The 26,505-nt window shown below is 60.9% G+C and overlaps 9 protein-coding genes and 2 non-coding genes across 11 annotated transcripts; 3 read left to right on the top strand and 8 right to left on the bottom strand.

The window, feature by feature from the left end:
• Positions 1-770: 770 nt before the first annotated feature.
• BXZ73DRAFT_t37 lies at positions 771-842 on the bottom strand. The gene has a single exon. It is a non-coding gene; the product is annotated as a tRNA-Met (tRNA).
• A 689-nt stretch (positions 843-1,531) lies between these two features.
• Positions 1,532-2,391, bottom strand: BXZ73DRAFT_74824 (uncharacterized protein; the record flags this gene model as incomplete). The annotated part of the gene is made up of 3 exons (XM_048022106.1): positions 1,532-1,973; positions 2,028-2,236; positions 2,296-2,391. 3 exons carry the CDS (start codon positions 2,389-2,391, stop codon positions 1,532-1,534), a joined length of 747 nt encoding a protein of 248 aa, XP_047881087.1.
• A 719-nt stretch (positions 2,392-3,110) lies between these two features.
• BXZ73DRAFT_74823 (FAD/NAD(P)-binding domain-containing protein) lies at positions 3,111-4,430 on the bottom strand (the record flags this gene model as incomplete). Its single annotated transcript, XM_048022105.1, has 3 exons — positions 3,111-3,482; positions 3,583-3,870; positions 3,903-4,430. The coding sequence occupies 3 exons, from the start codon at positions 4,428-4,430 to the stop codon at positions 3,111-3,113; spliced, it is 1,188 nt and encodes a 395-aa protein (XP_047881086.1).
• Positions 4,431-4,893: 463 nt separating this feature from the next.
• Positions 4,894-6,600, bottom strand: BXZ73DRAFT_74822 (FAD/NAD(P)-binding domain-containing protein; the record flags this gene model as incomplete). Its single annotated transcript, XM_048022104.1, has 3 exons — positions 4,894-6,253; positions 6,358-6,520; positions 6,585-6,600. The coding sequence occupies 3 exons, from the start codon at positions 6,598-6,600 to the stop codon at positions 4,894-4,896; spliced, it is 1,539 nt and encodes a 512-aa protein (XP_047881085.1).
• A 327-nt stretch (positions 6,601-6,927) lies between these two features.
• On the top strand, positions 6,928-7,848 carry BXZ73DRAFT_41578 (actin depolymerizing protein; the record flags this gene model as incomplete). Its single annotated transcript, XM_048018796.1, has 5 exons — positions 6,928-6,961; positions 7,020-7,078; positions 7,225-7,422; positions 7,646-7,759; positions 7,819-7,848. 5 exons carry the CDS (start codon positions 6,928-6,930, stop codon positions 7,846-7,848), a joined length of 435 nt encoding a protein of 144 aa, XP_047881084.1.
• Positions 7,849-8,675: 827 nt separating this feature from the next.
• Positions 8,676-9,359, bottom strand: BXZ73DRAFT_41862 (uncharacterized protein; the record flags this gene model as incomplete). Its single annotated transcript, XM_048018852.1, has 1 exon — positions 8,676-9,359. The coding sequence occupies one exon, from the start codon at positions 9,357-9,359 to the stop codon at positions 8,676-8,678; it is 684 nt and encodes a 227-aa protein (XP_047881083.1).
• Positions 9,360-11,961: 2,602 nt separating this feature from the next.
• BXZ73DRAFT_88110 (Sec20-domain-containing protein) lies at positions 11,962-13,142 on the top strand (the record flags this gene model as incomplete). The annotated part of the gene is made up of 6 exons (XM_048024837.1): positions 11,962-12,042; positions 12,098-12,189; positions 12,259-12,390; positions 12,443-12,552; positions 12,622-13,076; positions 13,101-13,142. The coding sequence occupies 6 exons, from the start codon at positions 11,962-11,964 to the stop codon at positions 13,140-13,142; spliced, it is 912 nt and encodes a 303-aa protein (XP_047881082.1).
• A 509-nt stretch (positions 13,143-13,651) lies between these two features.
• BXZ73DRAFT_41378 (uncharacterized protein) lies at positions 13,652-15,928 on the top strand (the record flags this gene model as incomplete). Its single annotated transcript, XM_048018758.1, has 2 exons — positions 13,652-13,857; positions 15,499-15,928. The coding sequence occupies 2 exons, from the start codon at positions 13,652-13,654 to the stop codon at positions 15,926-15,928; spliced, it is 636 nt and encodes a 211-aa protein (XP_047881081.1).
• A 2,124-nt stretch (positions 15,929-18,052) lies between these two features.
• On the bottom strand, positions 18,053-22,213 carry BXZ73DRAFT_97988 (uncharacterized protein; the record flags this gene model as incomplete). Its single annotated transcript, XM_048027552.1, has 7 exons — positions 18,053-18,906; positions 18,957-19,144; positions 19,204-19,331; positions 19,390-19,637; positions 19,696-20,906; positions 21,522-21,680; positions 22,164-22,213. 7 exons carry the CDS (start codon positions 22,211-22,213, stop codon positions 18,053-18,055), a joined length of 2,838 nt encoding a protein of 945 aa, XP_047881080.1.
• Positions 22,214-23,712: 1,499 nt separating this feature from the next.
• On the bottom strand, positions 23,713-23,784 carry BXZ73DRAFT_t36. The gene has a single exon. It is a non-coding gene; the product is annotated as a tRNA-Met (tRNA).
• Positions 23,785-24,176: 392 nt separating this feature from the next.
• BXZ73DRAFT_97987 (GroES-like protein) lies at positions 24,177-25,562 on the bottom strand (the record flags this gene model as incomplete). The annotated part of the gene is made up of 6 exons (XM_048027551.1): positions 24,177-24,240; positions 24,297-24,678; positions 24,744-24,882; positions 24,941-25,074; positions 25,142-25,274; positions 25,335-25,562. The coding sequence occupies 6 exons, from the start codon at positions 25,560-25,562 to the stop codon at positions 24,177-24,179; spliced, it is 1,080 nt and encodes a 359-aa protein (XP_047881079.1).
• Between the last annotated feature and the right edge of the window lie 943 nt (positions 25,563-26,505).

Raw genomic sequence — 26,505 nt, 5'->3', positions numbered from 1 at the left:
GGGGGCGGGGCGACGCGGGGCGGGAGGACGGGCGCGAGAGAGGTTCGCGGGCGGTACTTATTTATTGAGGCCCCGAGCACGCGCCGTCCCCCTGGCCTGTCCGGCGTCCATCTCGGGGTGTCGGGGTGGGAAGTCCCGTTGCGTCCTCCTGCCGCGCCCCGCCGATCCGCTTCGTCCCTTCCCCCACCCACCCAGGCGTGCTCGGCGCGGGCGTCGCAGAGGCCCTCCCCGTCTTCCGTCTTCAGCCCAGGCGAGCGCGGCGGGAGACGTCGCCTCCGCCGCGGTGTGCGCACCTGCAGCCCGAGTAGCGCGGCCGAGGGAGATAGCTCGCAGGCACCGGTCTCCTTCTCCCACAACCGCGAAGGTTCCGCCTCTCGACCCTGGGCATTCGGCGGTCCGGGCGCGCCGAGGTTGGGTGCACGATGTGGGTGCAACGCGGGTCCATCGAGATGTGCCTGGAGTTCATCACCATCCATCGAGTCTTCTCTAGCGGCGCGCACTCGAACCCGTGCTTCTGCGACTTGTCCCCGCTTGCATCTGTCAGGTGAAGCCAGAGAGCTCTCACTTTTGGCCAGATCGGCACAGAATCAGGCAGGAGCAAAAGAATAGTCAGCGCTTCAGCCACCGCATACGACCACGCCAGTGGGACCATATGTGAAGCCGAAGAGATAATGTCGAGCGGAGCAGAGGGCTGTGAGAACGGCAAACGAGTGCGGACCACTGATGGAGGCGGGGCGCCAGCGTGACAAAATTACCGGTCCTTCAATTCCTAGCAACTCCTGGTTTCGATCCAGGGACTTCAGGGTTATGAGCCCTGCACGCTTCCACTGCGTCAAGTTGCTGTGCTTCAGGTTACCTTATAAACAGATTGGTTTGGGCTGAAAGTGGAAGGTGTAAGTTCTCTCGCGCTTTTTCTCTTACCAAGCACTGGACTACTGCCAAGTGCTGCAAGGTTTTGTGGATTCAACAGGTGTACCGTCACAAGCAGTCCTATCATGTCGATATCAGGGTGCTCTGGGGGTGCTCATACTTGATCTTGAACACCTCCCAGATGAGGTCGCGCTGCCCGCACGGCGTCAGCTCAGGAGTCAGGGATGGAAGGCACAGTCAGAGGGCAGCGACATCTAGCCTCCACGGCCGCAGCTAGCGAGGGCGTTCTCGACTACAGTACTTCCAATTCTGGCCCGAGTCGACCGAGGACGTTGATTGATGCGCCCCAGCCCCGCCTGGGCGGCGGGGAGCCGCGTCGTTCCCCTTCGCCACCGCTCTTCGCACGCACACATCGCCCATCGATTGCCGTCAGTCGCCAAAGTGAGCCAGTATATCCTCAACCTGCAGACACCTTGTGTAGGTACTAATGTACGTACTAAGTACATGCTTCCTGCCGCAGTGACACATGTCGTGGTTCCAAGGGCGGACGCTTGATTCCATATGCACTGTATCTACTCATTGTGTGCTCTGTCAGGGCCTAACTGCGTGTATTTCTTTGATGAGCGGGCGAGCAAGTACTAATGTGTCTGTGTTGTCATGGCTAGGTGGCAGGGAATATGTAGCTCCGCCCGGAACACCCCCTAATGCTCCTCGCGAAATCGAAATCGGCTCGCTTCACAACCGTGAGACTGGAGTGTACCCTGTAGATGTCCCATTCCTGGCGACATCCCACGAACGTCTCTTGTACTTGCCCCATCTTGACCCCGATCACCATGCCCAACGACTCCACTTCGGAGAGCTGCAGCGACTCCTCCCGTCGAGCCAGCGCAAGCAACGCCGGGAAGAGGAAGTCGCGAATATCGTAGCGCTGCGCTACGGTTATGGCGCGCACTGGCTCGCTTGATGGGAAGTCGCGAACTGTGAGCAGGTGGATCACGTCCTCGCGTAGGCCAAAGAATCGCCACTGTGTGGACAGCTTGAGCGCCGCGATGCACTCGTCGACGGTGAGCTTTTCCTTCTCCTTCGCCGTGCGCCCATAGAGACTGGATCCTGGTGAGCGCACAGGTGTGGTGCCAATGCGCTGGAATAACACTCACGGAACGAGGAGCACACGCAGGAACGCGCAGAACTCTGTCTCATCAATGCCCTCCAGCACGAGTGGATGGTCTTCCGATGTTCCTTCGGCGGATCGAAGTGGACCGTCCACGGCAAGATGCGAGGGTTGAGGGAGAGAAAACATGTCTCTGAAGACCCGTGAGCCGCCTTCGAACTTCTGGCGGGGAACTTTGAACAGCTGCACGCCCACCTATGGATGCGGTACGGTTACTTTGGTTCAGACCGCATCGTATGTCAGTGCTTACTCACTTGAATAATAAGGCAGTCAGAGTAGAACTGCAGGTTTCGTATACGTCCGTCAGCCGTAGCGGAGGTCATTAGCTTGTTTGGCTGAGGATCATCCATGTGAGGACCGGCGTGTGTAGATACGGACGGGGAATGTTGCGATATGCCACGAAGGAATCGAGGAGGAAAGCTGCAGTGAAACCCATCCCGGGGGGAGAATATGTGCAGCTCTTTATACGTACAACCAATCTACCGCAGCGTCGCTGCAGAAGCTTGTAATTAAGCCTCCTATCATAGCTTCATGCCCCTGGCCACGGCCGTGGGGCGGTGGATAAGAGTGTGAACCCGTGGACCTCCTTGAAGCCGATGGTCTGTACATGGAAGGTAGGTATGCTCTAGTGTCAAGGTCCCCGTCACAACGTACTATGAGAAGTACCCACCAAAAACGTCGAGGCCAGTAAACCTTCAAGCCTTGTGGCGAGTCGCGTGTACCTCCTAGACAAATGCTGAGTGAGTGCCCGCCGCGGCGCTCCCAATGTATACACAAACAGGTCGTTATTCGACGCGAGGCGGAGCACCGTACTGAGAAAATCCTTCGTTTGACACAGGGAGACTCACAATCCAGATACCAACTCGGGAGCACTTTGAGCACAGCGGGGATGAATTGAACCATGATACTCTCCCTTTCGCTCCCAGCCCCTCCCGTTCACCCTCCCTCATGCTTGCTTCTCCCCTTCCCGGGTCCGCTTAAGCAGTCTCTCCATCACCTCCCGCCACTCCTTCCGTGGGTCCGGGCCGTGTCCAACGCCGCGCACCCACTCCGCGGCCTCCCCGCTCCGCTAGAGCGACTTCCACGTGTCGCGCAGGGTCAGCCTCGCATCCGTAGCCTCCCTCTCCCAGTCCTCGACGCGCACAGGATCGCCCGCGACGCCCCGGAGCGCGTCGCGATACGCGAACTGCGCGTGTCCCTCGAACACGTCCCACGCCTTCGCGACGGCGAGGTCGAGCGCGGGACCCGGAGGCGCCCCCGAGAACGCGTCCGCGGGGCTCGGGAGGGGCGACGAGGGGGGTCTGGAGAAGCGGGCACGCAGGAGGTCGTAGCGCGCGGTGACCGCGTCCGTCTCGGCGGCGAGGTCGAGCGCCGCAGGGTGCGCGAAGACGTGCGCGACGAAGATCGCTTGGGCCTCGTAGCACGGCATGGGCACGATGCTCTTCGGGAGGCCGACGAAGGCGAGGGTGTGCCACGGGAACGCCGCACGCGCGGGGTCGACGAGCGGGAAGATGTGCCGTGAGAGCGGGAAGACGTTGTACGTCGAGTTCGCGAGCGCCGCGGGAAGTGCGCGCGCGCGCGCGCGGGGGGATGGCGACGTGCAGGACGTCGGGCGCGAGGAAGGGCAGCGCGGCCTCGTAGCCTGTCCCGAGCACGACGTGGTCGATCCCGGAGAGCGCGGTGCCGTCTTCGAAGACGACGCGGTTGGAGGCGGGGGTGTCGCAGTGCGCGACGCGCCCGCGGATCTTCAGATTTGGGTTCTCAGAGTTGGACGGTTTGCCGTTGGTGATGGAGCCGATGAGGTGTGGCCGGTGGAGAACAGCTCGGCGCTGATATCGTTGCTGCTGGGCCCGGCACCGACAACCAGCAGCGTTTGGGCGGTGCCTATGCTGGAGGGGTTGCGGTAGTAGATGGAGTGCTGTGCGCGGCCTGCGTCAAGCCACGTTTGAAGCCCGGGAGTGGTTGGTACTCGCGGAACGTGGTAATGCCCGTTCGCGACGATGACGAAATCGTAGGAAACAATGTCATCTTCGGTCACCGCATTGCGCGTCGTCACGACCCACTTTCCGGCGTCCTTGTCGCGCGTTACGGAAGAGACCGAACTGTTGAGCTTGATGTGCTCGAGCAAGCCGAAGTGCTCCGCGTAGTGCTGGAGGTACTTGTGTACGGCCTCCGCCGGTGGGTAGATGGGTGTTTCATGCGGGAATGGGAGCGACAGGAACCCCATTGTCGGATGCGGTACATTCGTCGTGAGTGAGTCATAGACGGGAGTCAGTGGCGGGTCGCCCTCCGCAGGGGCCGCCAGCCTAGGCAAAGCGTGAACATTCAACAACAGGCGCGGAGCGTCGAAGACCTCACCATACTCCACCGACTGCCTCACGAGCTTCATGTGCTGTGACTGTCCACAGTCCGCTCTTGAACTGAGGAGAATCTTTGATGGCTTTCACAGATGTGAGGCCTGAGGCCCCGGTGCCAATTACGCAGACCCTTTTTTTTCTCAGCAGGCTTGCCTCTGAGGTAGTTCAGGAACCCTGCAAACGTACGTGAGTGCATAGAATATAATGATGAAGGTTGAAGTCACCTAAAAGAGTGTTTGCGACGTGCTGCATGGGTATCGCGACAAGGTGGGAGAAGACCTAGTGGCGGCGGTTGTAATCAGAGCCACAGACCATGTCGCCGCAGTAAGCACAAGTCTGTTCTTATTTCGCCAGGATGCCGACACTCGAACCTCGAATGACTACATGCGGCACTTGCCGAACCTTGCCCTCTACTCTCGATTCCATGTTACGACTCCACATAGATCCGCCTTTATACGCCTTACCCACGCTGCCGCACCTCATTTCCACCCAAGGCTACAGCCTGCTCTTCCCCTTCTCCTCTTCCTGCCGATCCCGCACGCGCTTCAACAGCCGCCGAAGCAGGTCAACCCACTCCGCGTCCCCACCCGGGCCCGCACCGACACCGCGCACCCACTCGTCCGCCTCGCCCGCCCGCTCGAGCGCGCGCCACTCCGCCCGCAGCTCGCCCTTCGCGTCGTAAGACTCGATCTCCCACGGCGCGACGCGCACGGGCGAGCCCGCGAAGACGTGCAGCGCGTCGCGGTACGTGAACTGCTCGTGCCCGTCGAAGCGGTGCCAAGCCGCGGCGATCGCGAGCTCGGTCGGGTCCGCGGAAGCGTTCGGGGCCGTGAGGTCGGGCTCGGACGCGGCGGGCCGCGAGAGGTGAGCGCGGATCGTCTCGTACCGCTCGACGATGTCGAGGGCTTCTTGGGTCGCGTCGAGGGCTGTGGGGTAGGCGAAAACGTGGAGAACGGCGGCCATCTGGGCTTCCAGCAGGGGTAGCGGTGCGACGCGGATGGGGAGCCCAAGGAACGCGACCGATGTGCCTGGGAATTCGTCGGCACCGACGAGAGGGAAAATGTGCTTGGCCAGTGGGAAGACGCTGTATGTTGAGTTGAAGAGGATTCCGGGGAGTGGCGGGACAGCAGGGGGTACCAGACGGTGGAGAATAGACTCCGGTAAGAACGGAAAGTCGAACTTGTAACCTGTTGCAAGGACGCTGAAGTCGACTCCGGACAGAGTGGATCCGTCCTCGAATGTGAGCTCGCCCTTCTCAGGGTCCCCATAGCTTGCGACGCGTCCACGAGTTTTCAGACGGCCGTCAGGATCATCAGAGGACTTGGCGTTGGTGACGGAGTGTACGACGGAGCGGCCAGACGTGAGGAGATCGGAGCAAAGGTCGGAGCCGCTGGGACCGGCGCCAACAACGAGCACCGTCCGCGCATCTCCAAAGTCGGATGGATGTCGATAGTACACCGAATGCATTGCCCTCTTCACGTCAAACCATTGCTGCAGGCCAGGCGTAGACGGAGTTCGCGGGACGCGGTAATGTCCGTTTGCAACGACGAGAAAGTCGAAGGAGGAGGTCTCCTCGGATTCTTGTTTTGATTTGCGTACTGTGACGACCCATTTGCCTGTGCTGTGATCCCGTGTCACCGACGTCACGGAGGTGTTTAGTTGAACAAGCTCCATGAGACCGAAATGTTCCGCGTAGCCTTGAAGATACGATAAGACGCTAGATGCAGGGGGGTATGCAGCAGTGGAAGGAGGAAAAGACAAGGAGGTATACGCCATAACTGGGTGAGGCAGGTTCGTGGTCAAGGAATCGTAGAGAGGAGTTAGAGGAGGATTTTGGGTTGGAGGCGCAGGGAGCCTGAAGAGATCGGTGAGCATGTCGGACATCATCAGGCCAAGCATCCACCCAGATCAATGCTCTTGTTTCGCACCGGAAAGTACTGGTTGAGAAGTGGTACTCACCATACGCCTCCTACGCCATCGCGCGCCTCGAAAGCAGTCGCCGTCCACGAGCCACCTTTGTACTGAGGCGAGTCCTTAATGAGCTTGAGGGCTGCCAGACCGGCAGGACCGGCGCCGATCACGCATATCTTCTGCTGCTGGCTCCTCCAAGAGGCCTCAAGTGCTGGGGATCCATTGGGACGCCCGAATCAGGACGGGCAGAACAGCAGAGAGTGGATGTTATGTACTGGGAAGGAGATCCATGGCGGCAGAACTACGGAGACGATCGAGGATGAGTAAAAGGTGGGTGAGGTGTTGGTTGGATGGTGATTAGTGAGGCAAGAGTTGAGCGAGAACCCAGTCCCGTTCTCTTTCCGCCCAGTCAGTGGAGACCGAAAGAGGCCTGTCGCGCGCGCCCGGGCGATGCCGAGGGCTCGGGATGGCCTGGGATGGCGGGGTCGATAACCCGGCACATCGCCTCCAACGTCCTCTCTCCAACTGCTCTCGTGTCCACCCTCGCCTTCTTCATTCGGTCTCGCGTCCTTAAATTCACGCTCGCTCCCAGTCCCCGCCCCGCCTTCTCCGCACGCCATGGCCGACTGCTCCGATCCGAAGATCGACGAAGGTGCGCATCGATGCAGCGGTGCAACGCACACGAGAGGGCTAACATCGGACTCACCCAGCGTACCAGGACGTCCGCTCGGACAAGACGGATACGAACTGGTGTCTCATTGACTACGAGGTCCGTCCCCCACCTCGCCCGTGTCTCGCGATCTGGCGAGAGCTAACTCGCTCTCGCGCCCCGACCTCCCTCCTCTTTCTGGATACCGCCCGCCGCGCTGGTCCAAATTCCTTGGCGCCGATCCTGGCCTCATCCACTACGCACAGTCTGACCGCTCGGACAAGCTCGCGCTGACCTCGACCGGCTCTGGCGGGCTGGAGGAGCTGCGGGAGAAATTGGACGATTCCAAGGCTTCGTACGCGTACGTGCGCGTGCAGTACTCGAACGACAAGGAGTCCACCCGGGAGAAGTTCATCCTCATCGTCTGGATCGGCCCCAACTGCAAGGTCATGCGCAAGGCGAAGGTGCGTCCTGCGTCCGTCTCTTCTGCTCGTGTCCGCGTCGCTCCTGTGCCCGTCCCTCCCTGAGCCGTGCGCGCTGTGTCCGCAGCGAGTCGAAGGCGACTTCCACATTGCCATGGGGCCCGCGTTTACGTCACCTGGCGTGCCGCTCGACGGCCTACCGTCTCGTCTTCCACGCTCAGGTTGTTGCATCAGAGAGTCCTCCGTGCTGACGTGCACCGCCCAGATCTCGGTGCACTCGGCGGACGTCAAGTCCGTCTTCCGCGTGTTCTCGATCGAAGTTCCTGCGAGGGAAAAGGACGACCTCAAGCAGGAGCCCATCGTCGTCCGGCTACGGAAGGTGCGTGCTCCTGGTTTCTGTCGCCTGCTCCGTATCGACGCGACCTGATGTGTGTACAGGCGGGCGGCGCGAGCTACGACGGAGTCTAGATACGGCCGCGGATTCGTCCGTTTTACGCCCTGCCTTATGCAGTCCAATAATTGCTGTATGATCATTCATTCGGGATCTCCGTTTATTTGTGTTCTGAGGAGGTTACTGCGCTGGCGGAGACACCTCGTCCTTGACCCCCTACAGAATCCGTACGTGTGTTGGGCTCTATGTAGCGTGGGGAGTTGCGTTACCGGATGTCGGACCGGCCGGAAAGGCGACCGAAGTCGTCCACATTCACAAATGCTCCCGTAGCCATTGGCTACTTCAGCATTCACAAAGCTCTCGCGCACCACGACGAGCTTGAGGTGCGTCGGCACGCCCAGCAGCTCCTGCTCTCGAGGAGTGCGTGCATCCTTGCGTCTCAAATGGGAAGCCAGTGCCGTCAGTTGAGGAAAAAGTGGCGAAGCGACTGTGAAGGGTCGACTGGGGACTCGGAAAAGCACCTGTTCGACTTGAATTATTTAGGGACGCTGTCGAAAGTAGCACCTGAATCAGCTCACCTGAATGATAATGTAGTCCAGGCGTCGCGAATCACTTCGATATGTGAAGAAGCCATGGTAAGAGTCTGTAAATCTGACTCCACAGCTCAGGGGATAGAGTGTAGTCGACGGATCCGGAGGGTTGGACTGAACGAGAGCCGAAGATACATCTTCATGCATCGTGTCCCTAGAAAAAGACATTCGACCACGCGATACTCATGTCCTGAATGGTTTCTTTTACACACGTAGTCTGGGGGTGAAATCATTGATGGGGGTGTGATGATCCAAGATTACTCGCCACGGCATAGTATAAAGAAACCGCCTCTCGCTCGCCTCTACCCCGACCATCAAACAAACGTCAGCGCGTCCTTTTTCTTCGGCACGCCCAAACCCGCCTCCTCCCTCAAGTCCTCGTACCGCTGCTGATCCGCCTCATACCGCTTCTGCTCCTCCTCCATTCTCGCCTTGAAGAACCGCTCCCGTCCCTCCTTCTCCCGCTGCGCCATCCGGATCTTTTGCTCGCGCGATGGTTCCCACTTGCTCTTCAGGATCCTTCGCACGGCCTCCGCACTGATCCTGAACCGGCTGGCGAGAGAAGGCGTGCTGAACTGCTCGGGGTCGAGCCGATGCAGCTCCCGAAGGGCGTCCATCGCCTCGCGCGAGATCTTGCGCGGGGGCGCCCAGCCCTCAGGAAACCGCTCCTTCATCGTGCGCGTGTGCGCGCGGTGCTCGGGCGCCGCGGGCTCCGTGACGGTCTTGATGGGCACGACGCGGTACGAGCGCCGCTTCTTGCCTGCGTCCTGCTGGGGGTGATCGGAACTGGGTGGGAGCGGGGAGTCGTGGGCCTCTTTGAGAGGCTGCGGCCATGCGCTGTCGTCCTCGGACTGGATGAGGGATTGGGGCGCGGGGTGTGCGCCCGTTTTCCAGTTCGTGCGGGTGAGGTTCGAGATTGTGGAGTAGAAGCTGAGGTGCGTGGCCCGAGCCTTCCCGGATGCGGATGAGCGGAAGACGTAGGAAAGCGCGGTGGCCATCACAGCAGTGAAGTGAACGGTGAGAGGGCGAGCCAGCAGAGAGGACTCGCAAGGAGAAATGTGTGGGTGTGCTGCATCGGCAATGGCCGATTCGCGTGGCGTCACGTGGTGGACTGGACACGCGATCGCCAAGCCTGTTCCGCCTGGACTCCAGTGCCTCTGCCTCTTCGTCCTCCTTGACCTCGTACCACCACCATCTCCTCCAGCGTCTACCACCTCTCCCCACCCTACCCCTGTACGATGTCGCCCTCTTCGAAGAAGGGCAAGAAGAAAGCATCTCCCCCGGCCGACGACATGGCCTGGGAGACCGAGCGCGACTACCAGCGCACCCTCCAACAGGCCCTCACGGCCTCCTCCACCATCCTCGCCGGCGGCAACCCTGACGGCGCCTGGACCGACAGCGAAGACGAACTCTTCACCGTACGCTCCCCCCGCCACTGCAAGAGCCGGACCCCGGCCCCCGCCCCTGCACCTGCTCCTGCCCCCCCTCCCCCCGCAGCTCCTGCCACCCCCACGGTGCGGGAGCTCCTCCTCCACATCTTCGGGATCGCGCTCAAGCTCGGCCCCCTCAACGACACCAACTTCGCAGAGGCCTCTGACCTCTTCAACAGGGCGCCCGGCCAGTCCGGCGACGCCCTCTCCCAGTTCTGGATCCAGCACACCACGCAGTGCGTGCTGGCCATGGACTACGCCAACACCGCGGCCCACTTCCGCGACAAGGCAGCCCGCGCGGCCGCCTCCCCTCCCCCACCGGCTGCGGCAGACGCCATGGACGTCGTCCCCGTCGAGCTCCCCCCGACTGCTCCCCTCCCCGCCCCTCCCCTCCAGGCGGCGCCTCCGGCCTCCCCCCCGCCTGCCCCCGTCCTCGAGGCTGCCCCCGTGGTCGCCCCCGTGCCCCCCGCTCCCACGCCTGCTGCGCCCACCGGCGCCGCGGCCCTCCCAGCCAGGCCCTTCGGGGCCCCGACCCAGCCTGCCCCCGGCCCTGCGGCCCCGGCCAGCGTCCCCGAGCCCACCTGGGCGACAGTTGCACGCGCCGGCGCCAAGAGGAAGGGGAAGGGGGTGTCCGGCGCGGCCCGCAAGGGTTTCGTCGCGCGCCCCGCAGCAGCCGCCGCTCCCACAGCCCCTGCCCCGCCCCCCGCCACCGCCCCCGTCGCCCCGGCCAAGGCCGCGCCGACGGCGCTTCAAAACACGCTGGCCGCGCTTCGCCGCCGCCGCCCAGCCGGGTCCGCCCGGCTGGTCTACCTCCACGCCGCCCACGACCTCACCCACGCCCCGTGTGGTCGAGCGACGCCAAGGCCCTCGAGGTCCTCCGCCGGGCCGTCGACTTCAAAATCGACCGCCTCTCCTCCAACCCCGCGCGCACGCGGTGGACGGTCGTCCCCGCGATCTGCCCCCGTGACGCCCCCATGACTGGGACGCCCAGGCCTCCGCCCTCGCGGACGCCTCGGCCGCCTCCTCAACAACCCCTGCGCGCCTCCCGGTACGTCAACCGGGTGTCGGTATTGTACCACCACGTCGAGTGCTCCGCGCTCGACGACGCCGGCGCTCCCGTCGCCCTCTCCCCCTCGACGTCCTCCGGGACGCCGTTCACCGCTCCGGCGACACCGCTGGTCCGACGGCCGCGCGCCTCTCCCCGACACCACCACCTCCGTCCGCTGGGGCCCCCACGCCGCGGACGCCACCACCGCCACCCTCTTGTCGACATAGTCGACGACGAGGACTTCAAGTCGCTGCGGGCCCTCAACGGGTCGCGGCTGCTCTTCGACATCGGCCCGCGCGCGTGCACCCTCGCGCGCGTGCCCGACCGCCCCCTCCAGTGCTCGAACTGCCAACAGTTCGGACACGCGGCCGTCCGATGCCGTGCGCCTCCAGCGTGCGGTTTCTGCGCCGGCTCGCACCACACCCACCACCACGAGGCGCTCGCCAAGCGCCCTGGTCCCACCGTCCACGTGGCGAAGTGCGTGGTTTGCGCAGGCGCGCACCCCGCCTACTCCCCCACCTGCCCCCGCCGTCGGCCGAAGAACGACGCGCGGGCACCCAACCTCGCACGCCCAAGGAGCGCGCCCCACGGCGCGTGACCTGGTCCCAAGCGCGAGCCCCCCCGGAACGCGAGATGCAGCCTCCGGCGCCTGATGAGGCCGGTTCTAGTATGAGTAGCCCGAGCGGGGGTGAGTGTGGCGGCCAAGAAGCGCACGGACTTTTTCTCGGTGGACTTTAGTTTCGGACAAACGCGCGCTCGCTACAGGGGGTGCCGGGCGCCCGCGGCCCGATGACGTCGAAGTTCCGCAATCTGCCTACGGGTGCGGTCCCGTGCCACCGAGCGTCAACCGAACGCGGGATACTGGCCTAGCGCTGGGTCACCGTCGCTACGGTACTTACGTAGCCACTATGTGAACCGACGGGATGGTCTGAAAATAATAATAATAATAATAAAGCCTCTGCCTCTTACCCTCATCTGCGTTCCGACCGTCCACCCTTGTCTGTATTGTCTTGCCATGCCGCCCATTCACTCTCCGATCGACGAAGAGGCCACCAACACCATCGCATCCCTCCAACGGCGCGAAAAGGATCTGCTCGACTTCCAAATTCCCCGCCTCCGCTCATGCACGGGCCGCTCACCCTACAGCAGCAGTATGCGGCTGAGATCCGCGAGGACCTCGATGTATTTGCACGCCAGCTAGAGGTGCGTTCCGTTTGCCTTCTTCACCGCCACCACCAATACGAAGTCGGTCTAGTAGACTCTGGATGTTGCAGTCGAGGACCAGCGGACGGAACGAGCAAGGAGGGAGCTGAGACACAGAGTCGAAGAGCTGCAGTCTTCTCTAGCAAGGTAACCTTATCCGCACATGGTCCTCGAGTTGTTTTGTTGACGAGTGTCGGTGTCGCACTTGCATCTCAGAATGAGGAGAGACATGCGTTCCGCGGTGCTCGAATCCAAGCGAGTCATTGACTCTCAGCAAGTCTCCCGTCGAGAAGAGCTGTTGCGGTCGTCTGTGGTTCAAGAGAAGCAGTCTCTTGGGGAAAAAGTAGCGTGCGTTACGGCCTGTCTTTATGCCTGCTCCGTCTTACTCAACGTACCATAGCGAGGACGCCCTCATGAAAGTTACAAACGATGTCACCGAGGCCCTCCAGCGGACACTCGGGCTTATGCAGGGCGAGCTCGAACGTTCCGTACTCTCCACCCAACTCCTCGGTGTGTCCCACTTCATTCCCCATATCCCGTCTTCCTCGTTCTCATCCCCCGTCTCCCGTGCCCATGCAGAATCGTCCACCGCGTCACTAAAGTCGGCGTCGTCGACGCATGACACGCTCTCGATGCTCATGTCGACCTCGAAGTACCTAATTACCGCGCTTGAGCGGGCGGACACGCTCGACCGTCTCCTCGTGCTCGCTGGTCTCGCCTTCTTCGTCCTCGTCGTCCTCTTCATCCTCAAGCAACGCGTCGTCGACCGTGGGCTCCGCATCGCCCTCTGGTGGACGCGTTTTATCCCCGACTTCAGCGGCGACGAGGCGCTGCTCGCGATGGAGAAAGGCGAGGTCGTAGACGCGGTTGTGGAGACAGCCAGCAGTGTTGTTGAGACAGTCTCGACCATCGTCGCCACTGCATCTTCCGTTGCAGTTTCAATGGCGACCTCGGTGACATCCCTGGGGAAAAGCAGCACGACGGAAGATGTGCACGACGAGGTTCCGACCACCCTATCTGAAGTCCTAGAGTCGGTATCGCATACTGGTGGCGTGCAGGACCCCACAGTGCCAATTACCATGTCGCGCGACGAGTTGTAGGAGGACTCACCTACTATTGTATCTATTCCAGATTACGTCTTTTGACAACATTCGCTCAGCCCCGACGCACGTTCTGAACGATCCGTTGAAAAATAAGTAGCAGGTTCCCTCGATCCGTATTCACCTTGGTTCTGCAGCGGTGCACGTTTTCCACGCAATTTAGGTGGGCGCTGCGATTGTATATCGGAAGGCGAATCTTGTCCCCATCACGCCTCGAACTCGCGCTCTTGGGGCGCAGTGCACGAGGCTACGGCATTCCCCAGGCCTAGGGCCTCATGTTCAGGAGACCTCGGGTGACATGGAGATATCCTGCGGTAAATGTGCTGGTCGTCGGTACCGATCGCACCTTCATCCCCGACCACGACTACGCCTATATCGTTTCGCACAATGGCCTCGACCCCTGCTGCAGGAGAGCGCCCCGCCGTTACACGCAACCTACAATTCTACCCCTCGCAAGATGACCTCATCATCGAAGTAAGTACGAACCCTTTGTTCTCCGGGATAAGCTGATGGCTCTTTTGCAAGTCGGCACCCAGCTCTTCAAAGTCCCGCGCCGGAAGTTCGAAGACGGCTCAGAGATCTTCAGAGACATGTTCGCCGTGCCCCAACTTGGGTCTGACGTCGCTGCCGAAGGATCGTCCGATGACCGTCCGCTGGTGCTAGAGGGCATCAGAGAGGAAGACTTTTGCGCGTTCCTACGTGCGCTCTTTGCCCCGTGAGCAGACATCTTCTACGGGGGTTCCCATTTGGTTTGAAAGCTTACCCGCCTGTCGCCACCAGGCGGTTCAGTTCCACAGAGCAGGAAGCCGCGGACCTGACGACGGACGAGTGCATCGCCGCCTTCAAGCTCGCCACCCAGTGGTGCTTCGACCGTATACGGCGCGCACTCGTCGACGAGCTCACGAAGCTTAAATTCCCCGAGACGGACCCCGCGCGCGCGATCGCGTTCGCGCGGTTGCACAACGACGCGAAAGGGTTGCTCTTCCCTGCGCTGCTCGCGCTCGCGCGGCGGGAGCACCCCCCGAGCCTCGAGGAGGTGGAGCAGATCGGCGTCCCCGCACTCCTCAAGCTCGTCGCCGTGCGCGAGAGCTTCGTGACGGCCGTGGTGAATGGCGTCAGGGATGGTTACTATGGGAGCGCTCACAAGAGGGCTTTTGGGGGCTTATACCATCAGGGCAGTGCCGAGAGCCCTGACCGCGCCAACTTCGACTTTGGAACGCGCATCTGAAAGGAGTTCAAGGACGAGTTGTCTCCGCAGGGTCAACAAGCACAGCGCTACGATCTGTACTGCACACACTCCACCGCCTGAAGAGCCCGATCGTCCGGCAACAATGAATGTGAGGTTTCCTTTCCTACGGATCATCGCATGAATGCGAGAGGAAACGATCGAGTAGGCCCTTCACTAGTAGACATAGCTAGGTGTATGATGTAGCCCGAAGTTGGTGTGACATGTATGGGCATCTGGACGAGAACGCCCGTCTCAGCGCTTGCTGATCATTCAATGCCTTCAATTCGCACAACCACGACATCATGTACTTACTTAAGTTTATTGCCTAGTGGCACTGGCACTGTCAACTGTTATGCACAATCATATCATGTTCGACTCGTACCTCGTCGAGCGGCGGCAACTACCGGTCCTCAGCCCTGCTGTCTAAGTACTATCTTGAACGCATGACTGGTGGGAACCTCGTGCGGTCGGTCTATGTCGGAGCCCGGCCGCGTGTTGCAAGGTGCATGCGTAATTCCGGCTTCCCAATGGGTTCAATGCGTCCTTTCAGCTTCCCGCAGCAACATGGTTGGGCGGGATGAGTTGGCTTCCTCCAGGCTATAGCTGCGGTAAGTGAGCACACATAAAAAGCATGATGTTCACTCGTGTAAACATCGTCAGCCCAGCTCTCGCATCCTCTCCCCGTCTGAAACAACGTGCGACTACTATGTCAGCCCCTCCCACCGAGACCGCCTGCGAGACTGTCACGAGAAACCGAGAGTTCTACTCTGACCACCTCACTATCCGGGTGAGCGATTTTATAAGGGAGTTGCGGGTTCTTTGATGGAGAACTGACGCCTCCTACCACCAGGTCGGCAAGCAGCTCTTCAAAGTGCCTCGGCGGAGGTTCGAAGAGCACTCGGAGGTGTTCAGGGACATGTTCTCCCTTCCGCCCCCACGCGGAGACGGCGTTGCTCCGGTCATCCCTGAGGGAAGCTCCGACGACCATCCCCTGGTTCTGGAGGGTATCGAAGAGAACGAATTCTGCGACTTCCTGCGTGCGCTTTTTGACTTGTGAGTGCCGCTCCTGCATACTGACACACTGACACCGTTTACGAATTGCGCGCTCATCGGATTCGCCGCACACAGTCGTTACGGCTGCAAGACGTCGGCGCTTCCATCATACCGCGCTCCGGAGGCATGGATCGCTGTCTTGAAGCTCTCGACATTGTGGCACTTTGATCTTCTCCGCACAGACGCGATCGAGGCGCTCAATTCTCAACGCCTTACAGACGAGCAGCCCGTGGGCGCTCTCATCGTGGCAAGGCTCTACGATGTCCCCGGACTCCTCCTCCCTGCGATACATGCCCTCGCTCGACGGACGGAATCTATTCGGATCGAAGAAGCGGAGTTGCTGGGACTGTCGACGACTGTCAAGTTGGCGGCAGTGCGCGAGTCATTCCTGCGGTTCAACAGGGGTAGTAGTACTATGCCGGTTTCCTTGCAGCAGCAGGATCGTCTCGACAAGCATATAAGGGAAGTGTTCAAGGACGAACTACCTGAAGCCGCAAAGTCGTAGATGTGCGTTCTTGTCTTTGTGCATTCTCAGACTGCGATGTCTTGATAACGTCTGGCTTCTGTGTCAGCTATATACACTGTTTGAGTTTGAAACCATATCTCGACTCGACTCTGCGTGCTGCGGCAAGAAGGGGTCGCAAATATTAAGCCGTTTTCGTAAATTCGCGAAGATGCACTCGCGGAGAGTGGTGGTCAGGAGGCCTGCGAGCTTGTACTGCCTTACGGAACATACTTGGGACTTCCGGAGCCCAGCTGCGGTAGACTAGCTACCAACAGCCCCTGAACCATCGCTCCTCCGCCGATGATGTCGCAACCTGATGAGCTCGAAGCTCAAGTTCGCCGACCTATCACCCGGAACGCACGCTTCTACTCCGATCATCTGACAATCCAGGTGTGACGTCATTCTGTTAGGGCCTGGTCGGCTGCCCGTGGGATGGGCTGTGGGATGGGCTCCCGCACCCACCGACTCGACGGGCGCGTACCCATCCCGAGCCCACAGCCCATCGTGTTGCGGGATCATTTTGGCGGGAACCCAGCCCATCCGGACAGCCGACCAGGCCCCAAGTTAGGAGGCCTACAAGGACGGGAAAATGACCATATTGTTCGCAGGTCGGCACCCAGCTCTTCAAAGTATCACGCCGGAAGTTCGAAGACGACTCGGAGATTTTTAGAGACATGTTCGCTCTCCCTCAACCTGGAGCCACCCCTGGCGTTGGACACCCGCCCGAAGGGACGACGGACGACCACCCGCTTGTGCTGGAGGGCGTCAACGAGGACGACTTCTGTGCGTTCCTCCAAGCGCTTCTCACACCGTGAGCATCACCTCTCTCGTTCGCATCGGTGTCCATGTGGGGGAACCAACCGCCCGGGCACGACGAGTCGATTGCAAGCTGACGGGCCTCGCTAGACGCATCGGCCGCACAGGCCAGGAGACCGCGGAGCTCACCTCGGAGCAGTGCATCGCCGCCTTCACGCTCGCCACCCGGTGGGCCTTCTGGCAGCTCCGCCGCGACCTCCTCAACCTCCTCGAGGAGCACTTGAAGCTCTCCGAAACCGACCCTGTGCGCGCGATCGTGTTCGCACGGACGTGCTCAGGCGCGGGGGAGCTCCTCTTGCGCGCGCTGCAGACGCTCGCGCGGCGGGAGGAGTTCCCGGCGGCAGACGAGCTAAGGCCGCTCGGCCTCGACATGGTCGTCAAGCTCGCGCGAGCGCGCGAGCGCTGCAGGCAGCAGGGTTGGGGGTTTGACTACGGGTCCTGCATTCGGGATGTGTTTGCGGACGAGCTCCGAGAGGGTTCGGAACCGTTGCCCGAAGAGAGTAGGCCCCGGCAGTCCAGCGCAAAGAAGGGGAAAGGTGGTCGGAAATAGGCATACACATCCGGGATCCCTGCACGTCCGGCCATTTGCTGGCCACTATATATACATGTTATACAGCTAGCCGATCCTTTTTTTTGGTCGTCCTCATTTAACGCCCTCGAGGGCAGAGCACTACGGTAGGCGTACAGTACAACACCTAAATCTACACTTTTGGGCCGGGTTCGATAATCGGGGGGAGTAGGGCGTCAAATACACAGATTATCCTAGAGTGGGCGTTGGGGTCTGAGGGTTCCCGCGGTCCCGAGGCACCGTGTCGACTGCGTTCTATGCTCAATCCCCTCTTAGCAAGACACATGGTATACGCCGTCGAAGCAGCACGAGTAGCATTAACAAGCAAGGGAACGAGTAGGCGAGCGAGCAAACATCGCCAGCAACATTGGACGGTAATCATGATGTACTCGTACACATACACGTAATAGATGATGAAAACAAGTGAAGCAGATGTCGAGAACCGGTTCCGGACTCAAGGCGCGTACAGGGAACAGGGAGCAGGGGTAACGCGAACAGGGGAGGGTAACGCCGCGGCATGCGCGGGAGACGGAGATGGGGGGTGGAGACGGGAAAGTCAACAGTTCGACGTCGGTCCGGGATGAGAGCAAGTTTTGGAGGGGTCGTAACCACAGCGGGAAAAACAGACATAAAAGAGGTGCGTGCGGGGTGACAAGATCTGAACGGGAATGAAAGCGAGACGCGCAACTCCAACTCGATAGGACCGTTCTACTAAATCGCAATCCCCCTCTTCTGCAAACTCAGTCTTCGCGATGCACGTCCGGCGGCGGGCCCTGGATGTCTACATGGCCTTTGTCGTCCATAACGGCGTCAACCGTCGAAACCTCGACGCCGGCCTCGCGACACGCGCGCGCCTCCGCCTCACCCAGCCCAAGCGGGTCGCGCGGGAGCCAGACGACCGGCGCGGGCTCGACGCTCGCCGGATGGTAGAAGTCCTTCGGGCCCGCCTCCTCGTCGATGGGGGCGATGGACGACGCGGACGTCCGGCGCGAGCGCGCTTCGGAAAGCAGGGGCGGGGCGAGACTGCTCTTCTTCTGGTCAACGGGGCTCGGCGGCAAGGACCCGGACGCCTCGGGCTGAGCCTGCGCGTCGCCCTCGAGGGCACCGGCAGAGGCGCGCTTGTGGAGGCTGCGCTTTTCGACGTCGGACGTTGTGCCCTCGACGATTGAACCCTCCTTGACGGCGTCCGCGGCGAGCTCCTGCTCTGCGGCCTTGACGTCCTCGTCGTTGTGTCCGTGTTCCGCGAGGGTGAGCGGCAGGTACTTGATGAGCGGGCCGTACGAGTTGTTGATGATGATGTGGAAAAAAGCGGTGAAGGCAATGAGTACGATTGCGAGCGCGCCCTCGGGAACAGCGGACGCCTCCTGATTCGCGTCGCGCGCGAGGAAGAAGAGCGCGGCGAGGACGATTTGCTGGATGTAGATACCGACGAAGACGTGTTGGATCGCTTTGGGGAAGAAGAGTCCACCGGTCTCGCCCGCACCCTTGCCATCGAGCTGCCAGAGGAAGAGGTATTTCCAGAGCAAATAGAAGAGGAAGAAGGTTCCAACGGCGAGACCGTTGATGATCGGCGAGATGATGCTATACGCGAGCGCTGGAACGAGGTCAGTCATGAGGCGCGCAGAGGCCCACGGAAGCACGTACTAATCACAACGAGGAGCGTCATGGCCGGGAACAGCGTACCCCACGAGACGGAGCGGAGCGTGTACTTGATGGTATAGATCGACCGAGGCGTCGAGCCAAGAATGAACAACTTCACGTAGTAGAGCACAAGCGGCACGATCTGCAAGAAGCCGGAAGCAGTACCGGTCAATCCCTGGAGGACAATATACCTGAAGAATGACGAATTAGTGACCGTCCACTGTGAATCATGGCGCAGTCCATGACTTACGTGAGGAAAAAGGTCGAGGCCTGTGGCAGCTTCTGGGCTAGGAGCGATGGGATGGAGCTGGGGTCGTTGATGAGATCCGGGAGAGCGGCGATAAGTCCCGACGAGAGGGAAACGATCAGAAACGAGTGCTGCGGCGCAAGGTTAGTTGGAAATGCAACATGCCGACGAGGTACATGAGCAACTTACGATGACCAAGAACATGAAGTAGCGACTCATAAGGCTCAGCTCGATGCTCGTGCGTTGGGGCATACCCTCGAAGCGCGCGAGAAGGCGGAGCACGATTGGGAGCAACATCATGAGGACGGCGAGCAACACTGGAGGGAGAATACCGGAGATAATGCCAACAACAACCTCCGGAAGCTCGCAAAGCCATGCGAGCCATGTGTAAGTGGTACACAGCGAGTGGACGTTGGACACCACACCGACAAACGCAACTGCAAGCACAGTCCTCATCAATCCATGTTTATGACTACCAAATGACGCACTACTTACCAGGGATGGCCCAGACGATGATGAGACCGATAGTGATAGCCCAGCTAATGGCGGTACGGATGCGTGCCTCGTAGGGGTTCATGTTCAAGTTGCTCCAGATGACGTCCTCGGGGTCAACGCCTACACTCGACGCGGTCATGCGGTAGGGCATGTGGTGCGTAAGGACCTGGCCAGCCATCTGCGCCGCAACTTGTTGGTTGAAAAGGATGAACGCCGAGTTGAGCGGGGGGTAGGTCTGCGAGCCGTCCAAGTCCGCCTTCATCGAGTCTGGGTGGTTCGTCTCAGGGGGAGGCATGGTCGACGTTGCCTTCACATCTTTGGCGAGCGCGCGGCGGGCAGTGCGAAGCTCCTGGGTGGTTTGAGCGAGCTCGTCACGCGCCCACTCGATCGTGTCAACCTTCTTGCCCATGAAGGGGAGACCAAACGGCATCCAGCTAGCAGGCGGCAGGCGGTGTGTGGGGCGCTTGTTCTTGGGCACGAGCTTGTCCGCAAGGGTTATGTCCTGCTCCTCGTCGATGACGCTCGGCGAGGTCAGTGGGCGACCATCGGAGGTGGTGTCCTTGCCTCCCTTCTTCACTTCGGCCTTGACCTTCTTGTTGCGGAGCTTCACCGCGGTGTTCAGCAGACTCGTCTCCGCGGACTCGAGCTTCTTGGCGGCGTTCTGTCGGCGATCATAGAGGTCGGGCATGTCGCCGAGGTAGCGGTTAAGCCAAACTTTGGCGACACCACCAGGGAGGTGGGAGTAGAGGTTGGAAATGGCGGCCTCGGTGAGGTAGCGACGGGGGACGCCGGTGATGAGGACCGTGCTTGCCTTGGCGGAGGAGGCTTGCACGGGGTCGATGAGCCAGCGCTGGCGGGTCGTGACAAAGTGCGCCATTTCGTAGCGGATGTTCCACCAGATCCAGATAGTGAAGACCCACGCGAGGGCAATGTGAGCCCAGTAGCGCGATTGGTTCTCGGTGGACACGTTGCCGAAGATGTACACGTCGAGGCCAGTGTGTCCCGCGACGGTGGTGCGAACGGAGGTAATGGGAAGGAGGATGATCCATGAGAGGAGCCAGATGGGGAGGAGAACGCGGACCATCATGCGAAGGAAGCGGACAAAGAAATACGCGTCCATGCCGTTCTTGGTGCGAATTTCGCGAGGATCAGCCATGAAGACGGTGTACGGCCATTTGAAGAGACTCTTCGAGATCTCCGCGGTTTGGCGACTGTGGGTACAAAGAGGTCAGTACCCGCTCGAGCTGCATACCTATTGGACGCAAAGACGCGAACTTGTGCGAAAGCGCGAAACTACCGCTGTCATGACATGTGACCGTGGAATGGACAAACAGCGCTCCAGAACCATTCCTCCCTTCGCATTTCCCTCCGGCAAACCAAACCACTGTTCCATCCACCTGCGGGTCTCCTTTCGCAACCGACAACGATAGGAAGAGCGGGGAGTCCGGCCGCGTGTGCGCCGTTGGAGCAGGGGCAGAGGTGGTATCGCCGACACCGCGAGATGAAACGACGATAACGCCGCCGGCGAAAGCGAAGCCAGGCCAGGTGCATCCAGGGCAAGGTCGGAGACGACTCGCACGACACACGAGCAAATGACGTCGCAGGGGTCGCGAGACGTGCCTGACCAGCCTCATGGGCGAGACGCCCTCCACCCGCCAGCGGCCGCTGACATCCATCTCCCCAACGCGCTGTATGACGCACTGCGAGGGTTGGAGAGCGCATACAGCCGCCTGCCCGCCGTCCGTCACCATTGTTCACGTCCCACCCATCTCTGAGTCCGCGCCAGCGCGGCGACCGCGTGATCCCAGTTGGAAGAAGGAGCTTACCTCTTAGTGGGGACATAGGTGCGAGGCTGGTAGATGGCGGGGAAGAAGGGGCGGACGAGGGTGAAGACACCGATCTCTATGGCAAAGACGATGGCGTTGAAGGCGAGAGCGGTGACAAAAGTGGAGGTCGACGCGCTTGTCGCGCTCTCGATATTCGACCTGTGGGGGGTGAGCGGGATGATAGGTGCGGGGTGGGCGACGGACGTACATGGTGGGGCCGTGAAGGATGGGCAGGTGGCGGGGGTGCCGGCGGGGGTGTGGTTGGAATTAAAGAGCGTGGGGGGAGCGGAAGGGATGGGAATGGAAGAATACAAGAGAAGGGCTGACGTCGAAATAGAAAAGACGCCGGCTGCGAAAGGCGATCGATCGAGTCCGTGCGTCGTCGCGGAGGTGCCTGCACGAGGAGTTCTCTCCGCTCCGCACAATGGTTTATACCTCGCCGTTAGCCGAGCCTGTCAGCGGATCATCAGGCGCCAATCCGCCGTGTGCAACCACCGGCGACAGCGGTCTTCTGCAATGTTTTTCTGTCTATTCGTGCAATGAGATGTCCTCGCACAGCGGCGGATGGGGCATTGCCGGGGCTATTGCCGGGGCTGAGAGCGGAACTCAGATGCTCCACCACACCACGCTACGTCATCGCACGCGATGAGCCGGCCCAGCTTGGCAAGTGTAGCGCCGACGCGCGTCAGCATGACTGCTCCGCCTGTGGCGTCGATGCCACCCACCAGCCGCCTCTGACAATGACACCCGCCACCCGAGCTCGGGCCGTCTTGTGTGCGGCCCAGCCTCGATCCACTCGGAGCCAGAAAGTGCCCGAGTGCCAGCCCACGCCCCGCCGTCCGCACTAAGTTTAGCCCCGAAACTTCCCGTCTCAACTATTCCCCGCCAAACTCCAATCCTCGGCCGAGCCCACCACCTCTTCCAAGCGAGCTCAACGCGACCCCGACCATGATCCCGTCTGTCACGGCACCCCCCACCATCCCAACATCCTCTGCGCCCTTCCCCCACCCGTGCGCAGCACATCTTCCCCGGCGCGCTCCCCAAACCACGCCTCCCGGCCTGATTCGCGGCGCGCGCCCACGGTGGCCGGTGACCATCGCGCGGTGCCAACGCCAATCTTTGAATGGACCGCCGCTCCGACGACATACACACTGCACAGCCTCAGCGATCGAATGACATCCCGACTGAACGAGCACCGCGCGCCGGGTTCGTCGGGCCGGGCAAGCTGCTTCCTAGTAGCGTGTGTGGAGCCTTGTGGGGTCAGGCGGAGAGGTGAGAGGGTCAGACGATAGTCGAGGGGCGCTCTGAGCACTGGAGCCGCCCCTCATGTTCAGTCCTAGTCTGCGGGAGGGAAAAGCGGAGCGCCCGTCCGGGACGGTCAGGCCCGACGCTGGGCAGAACGCGAGTGTAAGTCGCGATCCCGGACGGTCCGCTTGAGCGCGAGGCCGGAGCGCGCCGCGTTCTGCGTCGCTCTCTCAACCAAAGCGCTGGGAGTGGTGGGTGGGTGCGCTTTGAGATGCGTGGGCGCGAAGTGGGAGGAGACGAAAGGCGATAGCCTTTGGCGCGCTAGCGCGCGCCTCCCACATCCGGCAACCCACGCCTGGAAAGCACCCGTTCGGCCAAGGCGCTCGTGCCTCGCGCCTTGTTCGAACCTCACTCTGTCAACGCTCGCGTGGACGAGACACCGATAGACGTGGGTGCCGCTGCTAAGTACGACAGAGGGCCGGTAAAAGAACAAATGTTATGGAGTTTTGAGCAGCGACACAAGCTAGAGAGTAGCGTTGCACTCGCGGTCGAACCATGTCAACAAGCCAATTTCCAAAGGTCGTCTGATGTCAGAGAGACGAACGGAGATCTTGCGCACGCAACCAGCTGCCTCTCGCACACTTTTCTGTTGTGCGATGACCCATCAGTATCCCAGAAGTATAGCAAGGCATCACGTGTCTCTCTCTTTACATGTGCTCGTGCGGCCACCCGTCGGACGGCGGGACACCCACAGCATGAGTTCGGGCGCCGGCGCGCGACTGGGCTTGTCTAAGTGGGGTTCCGGGGTAAGTACCTCCCTTTAGGGGAGACGCCGAACCGCTCTCTCTCTCTCTCTCTCTCTCGCTCGAAAAGGGGGGTCGTCACGCCCACTATCCTTGGAAGCTGGAATTAGTCTAACCCAACAAAAAATTACCAACATCTATGATAGCAACTCCTGGTTTCGATCCAGGGACTTCAGGGTTATGAGCCCTGCACGCTTCCACTGCGTCAAGTTGCTGATGGGGTAAGGCTGCACCCAGGCACATATAAGCTGACTTTGACAAAGCCGCTCACCAACGTTGATACTGATCGAAGAAACCGGGGAAACTTAGGGGTTGAAGCCACTGCATCCGTCGAGGATGTGACACACGGCAATGCTAGAGCAATGCCATACGGGCCCAGTCCGGGCAGTTTCTTGACTGGCGGGTATCCCGATAGACGGGCATACTGGAGACTCAGCTGCGCAGAGATCTAGATAATGTGATCAATTGCGTGCAATATAGAGTACAACACTGTGCTAGGCTTCCTTCTGTGGCGCCCTCCGTCCCCAATCAAGTGATGATACAAGTATATGAGGGTATTGTATTCGTGGCTGGAGGATAATTCCTCATACTAAGAACGAGGACGCGTCTACTCCTTCATGTTGAGGACAACACGGCCGACGACGGCGCCCTTCTCGAGCCCTTCGTACGTCCTGAAGATGCGCGTATGTCAGTGGAGATGTACCTCTCGTCAAAGACCAGGACTTACTCAGTGAGCGCCGACAACGGCTTGAGCACATAGTGGCACTTGACCTTCCCGCGCGACGCAATGTCGAGCGCCTCGCGCGCGTCCTGGCGGTTTCCGACGTACGAGCCGAGGATGCTGATGCTCTTCACGACGGTGAAGAAGATGTCCGCGCTCAAGCTCGCACGCGCGGGCAGGCCGACGACCATCAGCGTACCACCGTGCCGGAGGTAGTCGACCGCCTGCGCGTACGCCGCGCCCGTCGCAGCCGTGACCACCGCCGCGTGCCCGCCGAGCCCTCCCGTCGCGGCACGGATGTCGCCGACGAGGTCCTTCGTCTCCTTGAAGTCGACCCACTTCTCCGCGCCGAGCTTCATTACGAGCTCCTTCTTTTCCGCGCCGGTGTCTGCGAGGGGATGTAGTCAGGCGCTAAATTTGTGAAAGGAAGCCGGGACGCGGGCCGGGACGTACCAACGGCGACGACGCGCAGGCCCATGGCCACGGCGTACTGGACAGCGAGATGGCCGAGACCTCCACCGGCGCCGGGGAGGACGATCCAGTCACCGATCTTGGTATGCGAGTACTTGATCGCGCGGTAGACGGTGACACCCTAGACAGAACCGCCAAATGAGCAATCAGGCAGAAGTATGAGGATGGTGGGTGCTCACTGCGCAAAGGATGGACGCTGCCTCGGCGCTGTCGATATTCTCCGGGATGGGAGTGACGTGGCTGACCCAGGAGACGACGTATTGCGAGAAGGTGCCGTCGACGGTGAAGCCGCTCAGCTTGTTATTGTAGCAGCCTGCGGCGCGAGAGAAACAGAGCGGGCGTCAGGGTCCGTGAAAGCACAAGCGGGCGCATACACTCACTCTGTTCGAGGCCGTTGCGGCAGGGCTCGCAGTCTAGGCACGAGTACGCAAGCCACTTGATGCCGACGCGGTCGCCGAGCTTCACGGGGGAGTCCTGGGTGTGCTGACCGATCGCGACGATGCGACCGACGCCCTGGGAGAGATCGGACGCGGTCAGTTGAAGAGAGAATGACGTCGATTGGAGGATGCGCACCTCGTGACCACCGATGAGAGGAAGCTTAGCCGGGAGGGGCCAGTCGCCCTTTGCGGCGTGGAGGTCGGTGTGGCAGACACCGGAGCACTCGAGCTCGACGAGACACTCGCCGGGGGCGAGCTCCTCTGGCTGCTTGACGGGGTGGGTGTCAATGACCTTGAGGGGTTGGTCATTGGCCTCGACAATCGCCGCCTTCTGAGTCTTAGGGATGGTGAATTGGGTAGACATGGTAGTGGAGTGGGTGAGGGGAGAGGAGAGCTGGGATGTGCTGAGGACACCATGACGAGCGAGGGGCCAATTTATATCGCAGACAGACACGAGATGGGGGCGGACGGGCCGTGGTGCGTCGTGACGTATGCATATGGAGAGAGAGAGCGTTCCAGTATCTCCCCTGCCAGGAAGAACGACCGGGCGACCGGGAGTGGTGGCGGCGGACGGGGCCAATCCGGAGGGAGGCTAGGGTGGTGAAGAGGGGCTCGATTGGCCCGCTGCGGAGGGAGACACAGGCCTTCCGCGAACCCTCCGTCTCGATTGCTCTGGACTGGGATAAGGAACCGGACCTCACGAGCTGCACTCACGAGACTGTACCAGAAAACTCTGTCGAGGCCTCCATCATCCGTGTGCGCCCGTTCTAGGCCGTCCCAGACCCGTCCCAACTCTGCGCGTTGTATGCGGCCCAGACATCCTGCCCCCGTCTTCTAGTGCGTCGAGCAGCAAGGTTCGCGTCGGGTGAAGAGAGCAAGCGAGGGCCGCGTCAGCGGTGAGCAAGCGGCGAGGTCTTGGGCGAGGAACTGCCTCAGCGGGGGCCCCGTCAACTGCGTATTCCCGCTTTGGGCAGAAGGCACGTGCGCCTTCAATCTTTCCGCCGAGCGTTGGAACTTGGAAACCTTCTCCGCCCGCCTGCTGCGGCCCTCACACAGGTACGAATTCGATGGAGGAGACCTCCTCCGCCAATCGGATGGAACGGTTCTGACGCGAGGGATCGCCTCTTCCCCGCACGGAGTACCCCACACTTCCCCACACTTTCTGTGCTTCGAAACGGCCCCTGGACCCTCTCGATTGCTCATCTTTTTGCCGCACACACTCCCGCAGTTCACCAGGGTTCGCCAGCCTGATCTTCCTGCTTATTTCCGAGTCGCATCCCTGTGCGGTCACCTGCGCGCCATCCCCG

Source organism: Epithele typhae (genome assembly GCF_022376455.1).
Source record: "Epithele typhae strain CBS 203.58 chromosome Unknown BXZ73scaffold_6, whole genome shotgun sequence".
Classification (NCBI taxonomy): domain Eukaryota; kingdom Fungi; phylum Basidiomycota; class Agaricomycetes; order Polyporales; family Epitheliaceae; genus Epithele; species Epithele typhae.
This window is presented reverse-complemented; position numbering and strand designations above follow the sequence as displayed.